The 9774-nt window shown below is 42.2% G+C and overlaps 1 protein-coding gene across 5 annotated transcripts; it reads right to left on the bottom strand.

The window, feature by feature from the left end:
- Nucleotides 1–184: 184 nt before the first annotated feature.
- wdr41 (WD repeat domain 41) lies at nucleotides 185–9660 on the bottom strand. 5 transcript variants are annotated; one of them, XM_077586204.1, is made up of 14 exons: nucleotides 9287–9658; nucleotides 7197–7274; nucleotides 6735–6850; nucleotides 6068–6116; nucleotides 5713–5826; nucleotides 5561–5623; nucleotides 4178–4289; nucleotides 4025–4087; nucleotides 3143–3244; nucleotides 2892–3079; nucleotides 2564–2685; nucleotides 2406–2491; nucleotides 1352–1488; nucleotides 185–803 (listed from the first exon to the last, which is right to left on the bottom strand). In XM_077586204.1, exons 1-14 carry the CDS (start codon nucleotides 9425–9427, stop codon nucleotides 663–665), a joined length of 1512 nt encoding a protein of 503 aa, XP_077442330.1. In that variant the 5' UTR covers nucleotides 9428–9658; the 3' UTR covers nucleotides 185–662. The 5 variants fall into 5 exon arrangements, with proteins under 5 accessions (XP_077442330.1, XP_077442328.1, XP_077442329.1 ...); XM_077586202.1 differs by having other exon boundaries at nucleotides 2406–2685; nucleotides 9287–9659; XM_077586203.1 differs by having other exon boundaries at nucleotides 2406–2685; nucleotides 9302–9659.
- Nucleotides 9661–9774: the final 114 nt, after the last annotated feature.

Genomic DNA, 9774 nt, shown 5'->3' with positions numbered 1-9774 from the left:
GTATAATGGCGACTGCGAGTGGGAGGAGCCAAATCAAAATGGCGTTTGGCTGTACCGCTTGTCTGTGTCTCAGAAATTTCTGAAAATAAATCCTTCGAAGGAGCCTGATTCACCGATCTCAAGTCTGATTCTGAAAACAACATCACGAACACGCGGAAAACGTAAGGATCGTTTTCCAACAAACTCATGACGAACAAAATGTTTTTTCTTCAAAACAAGGATGCAACGGATGTCACATGAGCACCATAAACATACAAAAAATATGACCCGGCCTTTGGCGCGGAATCGTCGCCATGTTGGATGTGGCAAAGTGACGATGGTCAAAAAAGTCAGAGCAGCAACACATATAAACGGCAGACAACAAGACTCAAAGACATCATTTTTTCTGCAACTCTTATTCCTGGAGCTTCCTGTTTTTTTTCTTCTTGCTGTTAATTACGCTACATGTCCGCCATTAGAGCTCAGTGCGGCCTGGCAAGTTGTGGCACAATGTGGCGCAACACCAAAGATGTGCAACGCTAAATTTGGACTTGCCTGCATAACTTAAAGATCGCTTTAAAAGTCGGTGACGTTTAATGTGCGACGTTCCAATTTTCTTCATGAACGGTTGCGATATTTGAAGCGACGCGTCAGTCCTCCATCGCGACAGAAAGGCCCGCCTCTCAAAGTCCGCCGTTCTCCTCCAGTTTCCGGAAGAGCGCCAGGCTGCGGAGGCGCGACTGCTTCTCGCCGTTCTTCCAAAGGATGAGCTGGTGGTCGGCCGAGCACGTGACCAGGCCGTTGTCCGGGAAGGCCACGAACATCTGGACCGCGAGAAAAAGAGCAACCGTGGATGTAAAAAGTAAGAAAACTGCAGCTTTCATCTTAGCTCGCTTTCATTTCCTTCCCTTTGACTTGTTTTTGTGTGTGTTTTGTTCCCCAAAATAAAACATTTGCAAACACCCGCTTTTACTTTGGAAAACAATGTTTAACATTTTAGCCCATTTTAATATGTTACTATCAAAAGCAGGAAATAAACCAGAATCAATTCACGTTTGGGCATTTTCTGCACTTTCAATTTGGGAAAGGGTTCCGTTTAGGAATAAAGAGATGGAAAATAAAAAAATACATGCATTAAAAAAAATTTTTTTTTTGAAAAAATAATCAACATGTTCATCAATTATTAAAACAATAGTTAGTTGCAAGTCAACAACAATTCCCAAACGATGGTACAGTAAATACAAAATAAAGACACTGAAAATGTGTGAAATTAGTTGACAAAGACAAAAACAAAAGTTTTTTTTTTTTTTTTTTTGAACAATAGTTTTAGTAATGTAAAATGTAGTTTTAGGTGTTTTTTTCGAAGACAGACCTGGACAGCACCCGAGTGTCCAATCAGGTCGCCCGTCAACTCCAAGGTCTTGCTGGGCGGCGGCAGGTCCGGAATCTTCTTGGACGCGGGACACGCCGGCCGGCTGGAGCGTCCCAGCGTCCACAGCCCGAAGAAGCCTGAGTAATAGATTACATCGCAGTCAAGTACTCAAAGTACACGTTTTGGAATGACGAATATGTGTTCAAAATAAAATGTTTGTTTCAGGAAAAGAAAACAATCGTCACTAAAACGCAGGATTTTTTTAGGGGGAAATGTTATGAGAATAAAATTGGCATTTAGAGAAAAAATGTACATTTATGACAATAAAGTTGAAATTATACCAGAAAAATGTGCATAAGAAAGAACAAAAAGAATGTTAATGACATTAATACAAGAATAAAGTCAGAATTTTGTGATAGTAGCGATTTTTGTGCGGAAAAAAATCATCCGACAAGAAAAGTTTATTACAGAAATAAAATCAAAATTTGATGAGATTTAATGCTACAAAATTTGAACTAAAAACACACAAAGGTAATTATTTAAAAGAAGTAAACTTTTTTTTTTAAATGTGTAATATTACAAGAATAAAGAAGAAGTCAAATTGTATGAGGAAAAAGGGTTGAATATTAGAAGAATAATGTCAGAATTTTACAACAAAAGTCAGAAGTCTTACAAGGAAAACTAGTTTAAATAAGAAAGAAAAAATATTTATTTATAAATTGTTATATATAAATATCTTATATATGATATATTATTATTATTATATTATATATATCTTGTATAAATATATAAATATTTATAAAATTTATAAAAAATAATAAAGAAAAAAAGTCATTTGACAAGAATCAAGTCAAAATTGGATGAGGGGAAAAAAGGCTTCATGTTACAAAAATCAAGCAATTCTGTACAAAAACAAGAATAAAGTTGTCATTTTCAAGCATAAAATACGTTTTTGTTTTGTTTTTGAAACTAGAACACAGTCATCATTTGCCAACTGATGCATTCGGAAGTCATGGTCGTCATCGGGTGTAAATGCGAGCGTGTGGCGAGCGACCTGGAGACGCGGGTTCGCCGGCGAGAGGCAGCTCTCGTATCTGCCACATCTTCACGCTGCCGTCCTCCGAGCACGACATCAGCTCGCTGAAAGCGAAAGGCAACCGGCGTGAAATACAGAAAAGCGTTCGGCGCCGAAGCCACTTTGGCCGAGACAACCTGTCGGAGAGCAGCGCGACGTGCAGGACGTCCGAGTCGTGGGCGCACTTCCTGTACGCCAGCGCCGCCTTGGCCGCCACGCTGAACACGTACACGCCGCTGCCCACCGCCGCCGCCACCAGCTGAAACGCAATCGTTCAAAAAGTGCATCCGCAGAAGAAGGAAGGCCGTGCAGACTTTTTCTATCCGTCCATTTGGGCTGTCGTTAGCCGTTAGCTAGCTAGCGCCTGCAAACCAAGAGTGCCCTCTAGAGGAGTCAAACAATATCACAGGTGCTTCACGAAGCTTCATTTGTCTGTCACGACCGACGAGTATTTTCACGACTGACGTTGCCGTTGGAGGCGAGATGCTGGATGGACATCTCGCTGGCTTTGGGCCCGGTCGAGAGGACGTGGGACGGCGCGGCGTGGGTTGGAGGCTCCTCCCACAGGATGTGCTGATAGGCCAGCACGCCAAAGTCCAGCGCGTCCCACACGATCAGCTCGCCGGCGTGGGAGCCGCTGGCGAAGGCGGCGTCTGCGGGGAGAAAACATTGTTGGGCGGGGCTCGGCCGAGGTGGGCGGGCATTCGGCCGCTGACCGTTGACGTTGACCAGGGTGCGAATGTGGTCCTGGTGGTCCGCCAGGCAGCGCACCTCCACGATGGAGAGGCCGTTGCTGCTCGCTGTCAGCTTGTAGACGACTGGCAGGAACAAAAAGAACAACATTTTCCTCACAGTGTTCGCACCTTTTTATTTTTTGATCTGTAAAATTCGGACTTTCTCTCGTAAACATTTGCTTCGTCTCTGGTAAAATGTCCACATAAAAATATGGACTTTTTTTCTCTCAATATATTGTGAAATTTCTGAAAAACTTTTATTTCGTCCACTTTTTTTCCTCAACAAAATGTTGCCTTTTTTTCTGGGGAAAAGTTTGACTTTTTCTTCTAAAATGTAAAATTTGTTCTCCTAAAACTCTACTTTACTATTTATTTTCTGAAAATCCCCCAAAAAAAAATCCTTGTAAAAACAATTCCTTTTTTGTAAAATCATGACTTTCTCATAAGTGTGGCTTTTTTCTTGTAAACTTCTGATTATTGTTTAATTTTTCTTAAAAAAAAATTTTGTTTTGTAAAATGACATCTTTCTCCTTCCAACATTATTTTTGTTGGCCTTTTTTCCTCGCCTGGCAAGCCACACCCACTTTCTCCAAAAAGAAAGTGGGTGTGGCCAAAGACCGTCCGGCCAATTGCGGCTCGTTCCACTGTGTGTTCCCGCCTCAGAAATGCGAGCGCTGGGACGCTTGCTTGAGCAGAATCCCGCTTCGGCAAAGCCGCCGCTGACTTTGGATTTGCAGGCTCGTTTTTCCTCATCTTATAATTCGCCGAATGCGTCCGAAGCTCGCGTGTGCCTCAAAGTTTGACCGGCAAAAGAGCCCAAAATGGTTCCGAGCGCCGTTTGAAGTGAGTGCAAACAATATTTACCGACGATCTTATCGACGGCGGCGGCCACGCAGTCGTTGGGCAGCTCGATCAGCGATCCGATTCCTGTCCGAGAGACCACAGAAAAGATTGTGAGGACGAGGACGGCTGCCTGTCGTGCGCGCGTGCGTGCGCGCGTGCGTGCGTGCGTCTCGCCTGCATCGCTGTGGCGTTCCCGAAGACACTCCAGACGGAAGCGGCGGCTCCACACGCACAACTCTTGGCCGCCCGAGATCCACGCGCCGGCGCGCTCCAGCACCAGCAAGCACTGACGCACACACAAGCTCTTCATCAACTTTCATTTTGTAAACTGACGACTTTCCACTTTTTTGTCATCATTCAATTCTCTGGTCTGGTCAAATGTTGACTTTGTTTTTCCATTTTGGAGCATTTTGTCTTGAAAATTACGATGAATCATGTCAACTTTTCTCTTGTACAAATTGATTTCCGCTCACAACTTTTTCCATGAAAGTTGTGAGCTTTTCCTTATTTAAAAGAAATAATTCCTTGTTCAAATGTCCAACTTTTTTACCCCATAAAAACGCCATATTTTTGGTTTCTTTTTCCCTATAAATGATTTTTTGGGGTAACATTTATGATATAGTCAAATCTAAAAAAAAATCTCCTAAGAACTATTAGCCTTTTTTCATAAAATAATGAATCATAAACAAACAGAATTGTTTTCTTCATTAAATGTTGATTTTTTTTTCTTAAAAATGTATTTTTTTTGTACTACTGGAACTTTTTCTAATGAAATTACAACTGCCAAAAATATGGCATTTTTTCCTAAAAATTTGTGACTTTTTAATTCAAATTCTTGTAACAAATTTTCTGACTTTTTTTTGGGTTTCTATTTTTTTTTTCCTTACAAAAATGATGACTACACAACTAATCTTTTTTTTTTTCTCAAAGAATGACATTTTTTTCTTCGTCAAAAATTAGAACTTGAAAAAAATTCTTTTTTTCTTGTCATTTTTGTAATGATCACAAAATTCCAATTGAATTTCTGTCAAACTAATTTATCGTTTCATTCCGAATTCTGGTAAATTCAACATTTTTCATAACATTGTTATATTTCTTGACTTTGCTGTTAAAATGTTGTTTAAATGTTTTAAGTACATAAATGCGTACGACTTCTCCAATAACAACAACAAAAAATGCCAAATTTGTTCTTAAGTAGTACGATTTTTCTTCTCACTTAATACAACTTTTCGATATAATTCCAGCTTTTGAGTGGAAAATAATATTTTTTTCCGCAAAATATTGTGACTTTTTATTTGACATGATGATTACAAACCTGCCATTTTTAACGTGTCTTTTAATTTTCCTTTTTATTTTACCTGACACTGCAGCACTTTGAGATGACTTTGGAAATGTAAAGTGTATTCCGAATACAATTTCTTCTTATTATTATTATTATGATCATTTAGATAAAACCTTTTTTGTTGGAACAACATCACGACTTTCGTCCATCATAAACTTCTGACCGCAATTCTCGTAAGCGACGGAAATGACGAAAGTCGGCGTTGCCGCGTTCACCTTGACAGACGACTGAAGGTCGAGAACGGTGTGCAGTCGGTTGCCAGTGTCGAGGTCCCACAGCTGACAAGGGTTCCGGTTAAGGACCCTCAAGTCAAGACCAAAAGTGGCACAAACTCTTTGGCGCCCCCCACTGAGGACGAGGAGGATACGCTGACGCTGCGGTCTGACGAGGCGGTGATGAGGCGGACGTCGGCGCAACGCAAGACGGCCATGGCGGTGATCTGCTGCGAGTGGCCCCGAAGCGCCTGCGCACGCTCGCCCGTCTGAAAAGAAACGACTGCGTTACTTTCGCTATTTGACGCCATCTCGACGGCGAGGGGGGGGGGGGGGGAGGGACGAGATTCATTTATCAGGCTGGAGTCTTGTCCGATGGGAAAAAAACAGTGCTTTGCCGCCATCTTGTTGCATCTATTTGCATTTATGAAGCTTTTTGGGCGGTGCGTCGATCCCTGGCGGAGTTTGGCTGTTGGCTCCGCCCACATCCCCCTTTCACTTTCCATTTACCTCCACGTTCCAGACCAGCACCAGGCCGTCGTCCCCGGCCGACGCGCATCTGACAAAAGACATCCAAAAAGTCAGCGGGGCAACATCGGTTGCTGTCGGGGATCCTCAAAACAGGTGTGACCCCCCCGACCCCCCTCCCCCCCTTACACTTTGACACCCCTCAAACAACCTCCCCAGCCCCGACAAGCACTTCCAATAAAAATGAAAAGAGATCACGTCAACACGTAAAAATCAATCTTGCGAGGGATTTTTTCTGGACGATGACTGACAACAGGGCAAGCGTGACGAGACCCACCGACCCCCCCCCCCCGCCCCAACCCCCACCCCCGCGTGACGCAAAAATTGACTGTTACACTTTAAAAGATGTACGCTGACTCATTTTTCATTCAAGTGTCATTTCTTGTTGTCCCATTCAAAAAAATAGAAACATAAATCTGCAGAAAAATATTGAGCGAGATGTACAAGTATTTATATCGATGTTTATGTGTGAGCGTGTTTGTTGTAAAGGTGTGAGTGCGCGTGTGTGTGTGCGCACGCCATCGCAAAGGTGATGATGCTGCAGCAGCTGCTGATGGTGTTCTTGTCATGCTCGACTACTTCGCCTGTCAATCAGTGTAAGGGGTGGGGTGGGAAGGGGGGGGCTAGGCAGGTTGGGTCTCTCTCTTACCTGAAGTCATCAATCTGCACCAGAAATCGAACAATGTCAAAATGTCCTTTCAGCACCTGCAGCTCAGTGAAGCAGTTTTTGGGCTGTTCCTCACCGATGCACAACACGCCACTTTTCTGCAGATTGAAGGGGGAAAACATGGAGGGCGGGGGGAAGGGGGGGGGGGGGTCAGGAAAATAAAATAAAACTGCAGTTCTTTCACTTCGAGTTTCCCCACTTTGTTCAATTTTTTCGTATTATTTCGGTTGTAAAAAATACATCCATAATATCGCTTCCATGAGTAAAATGTATTCATTTGTTGCTTGAATTTAAATATAAAGTTTTTAATGATTTGTGGTTTTCCTATTTTGGGTAATAATTACTACTATCATTATTCAAAATAAATAAATCAAATGCGCATTGTTGCCCACGTGATGTGACGTTCAAGTAGCCCGTGGTTGTGTGACGTTCACGTTATCTCACCTCCACGGAGCTTTGAGTTTCACGACCACCAAAAATCCACCGAAGCATGACTGCTGCGTTTTTAGCGATTGGCGTGAGCTGGGGAGACGAAAAATGCAAAGAGATAAACCCGGATTGGTGGGATAAATAACAGCATGGACCAAAAAACCGAGCTTTGGTTGAAGGTTTAGCCAGAGCAAAAACATCACATGCTAGCTGACTGTGCCGCGTTCAGGGCCTTTTGGCTTACCGGTCATCGGTGTAACTACTAAAGTGCCCACTGTGGGTGCGACTGAGAGGTTGTCTTCATAAATCCCATCCAGTTATGCGATTTGACTTGTTAGTATGACGGGAAGGAAGCTTTTAAAAGGAGAACTTGAGGTCCAGTTACGACGACAACAAATCGTTCATATGACTTGACTACGGAAGCTTGCAGTGGACAATATTTGACTGTTGCACTGATACAAATACCATGAAGGGAAAACTTTGAACATCACACACAGGGTAACGCCGTAAATCCTTATTGTCGTGAATTTATTTTATGTTCTAGCGACGTAAATATGCTTAAAAACAACAACAACAGCAATTTCAGCGTGAGATGTTTCAATGTCCATTTTTTCATGGACGCACCGGGAGAGTAATTCTGCTCGTATGCAGCAGATGGCAGTATGCGCCAATCTCACAAGTCTAAAAGGCAGGTGAAATACAAAATTATACTTTATTAACATAATTTTACCAAGACGTTACATTTCTTCATCACTTCAGGGTGACAAAACCGGCAACGGCAACTAAACAACAAACATTGCATGTCATGTGACCAAGGCACAGCCAATGGCTTTCATTTTTATTGGCAGTAGTTGGAATGTTTTTTAACTGCAGCATTTTGTGTATGTTTGCTGGTCTTTTAATACTACTCTCATGCTATTAAATTGCCCCTCCGGGACAAATAACGTGTTTTGAATTGAATGAGAAAACAGAATGAAGATGATGTTACTAGCGAAAATTTTAAATTGTATCTTGTCAATTTGTGATATGCAATTCCCACTTCATAATATTGTGATTATTCTCTCAAATTAAAATTACTTTTTTATGGCTTCTCATAAATTTCCGTTTTTTCTTGTTATGTTACAACTGCCTCTAAAAATCGAGAAGTTTTTTCTTTTTGGTTAGACTTTAATTTAAAAAAGAAAAGAAAACTTTTAAATTTTTTAAATCATGAAATCAGTACTTAATTTGTATATAAAACTATAAAAACGTTATCTTATGTAACTATTTAAGAAGTTACATCTGGCTCACACACAAAAAATAGAATTTGTATATCTTTTTTTGTAAATTACACTTTCTCTTTTCGTTTTTTGTGTAAAAACGTTTTTTGTTTTTTTTTTACATATCAACTTTTTGCTTAGAAAAGTCAACTTATTTGCGTGTGATTTTTGGGGGGTCAAATATTGACTTTATGTCCTCATAAAAATGATATTTTTTTTGTCTGTAACATAGTGCAACCTCACCTTATCATTTTTTTTCCTAATCAAAAACATAAAAGATCTGAGACATTTTCACATATTTTTCAAAAGTTACATTTTCCAGTTTCATAAAATTTAGGTCTTTTGAGGGGTCCTCACAACTTTCGTATCATTTCGATAAACACATTCTTAACCGAATCCTGCCTCCTCCATGTGGTTTCAACACACACACGCACGCACACACACACACCGTGTTTGTTTGGCGTGCGTGCGATTGAGATGACACGCCAGCGCGGGCCCTGTGACCTTCATGGCGGCTCAGATGCTGATTCCTGATTTAGTGTGGATCCGCCGCGCTTGTCAGGGCTCGCGAGGTGCCTTCCACGCGCTAATAGAAAAGCTCAAGGGCGGCGGCGGGGGGGTAAAAAAAAAAAGTGGGGGGGGGAGGGGAGGACAGACCGGACCACCATGGAAAGAAATAGTTTTTTTTTTTTGTTTTTTTTTTAAGTGAAGGCGTCAGGAGGAAGCTGACAAAGAGGCTGCTAGAAAGTAGGCAGGCTACATGCTAGCAGTTAGCCAGACAAGACATGTCGATGGGAGAAAAGGACGCTTCCTCTTTTCTACACACCTGTCTATCCATTTACCTACCTGGCTTTCACCCACCGTGTGCCGAGCGCCTGTCTGCTGCCGCTGGTTCCACTGTTTAAGCCCCCATCCTGCCTGCCGACATGCTTGCCAATTCCTGCTCGCATGTCGTTTCCGCCACCATCTCGGCCTCCGACCTGTCATTTCATTTCACTTGCTTGCTCGCCAACTGTTTCACCCTCCTTGTTTGCCCACAATCTCGCCTGATGACTTCGCTGTCATATCGCCCGCTTGCTTACTCACCGTTTCACGCACTACGGTTTTACCCACTATCTTGCCTGCCGACTTAGCTATTATTTTGCATACACGCCAATTTCACCCACCATCTCGCCTAACAAGGTGCCTGTCATATTGCCTGTCTGTAAAACATCATTTCACTCACTTTCAGTTTTAGCCCCACAATCTTGCCTGGCGAGTTACCTGTCATTTTGTCCTTATAGGAAGTGCTGGCATGTTGGTCAGCGCTCTCAGCCTCAAATGCCAATTTTGCT

This window comes from Vanacampus margaritifer, chromosome 14, assembly GCF_051991255.1.
Source record: "Vanacampus margaritifer isolate UIUO_Vmar chromosome 14, RoL_Vmar_1.0, whole genome shotgun sequence".
Classification (NCBI taxonomy): Eukaryota; Metazoa; Chordata; class Actinopteri; order Syngnathiformes; family Syngnathidae; genus Vanacampus; species Vanacampus margaritifer.
Note: the sequence above shows the minus strand (reverse complement) of the source record. Positions and strands in the feature narration are given on the sequence as shown.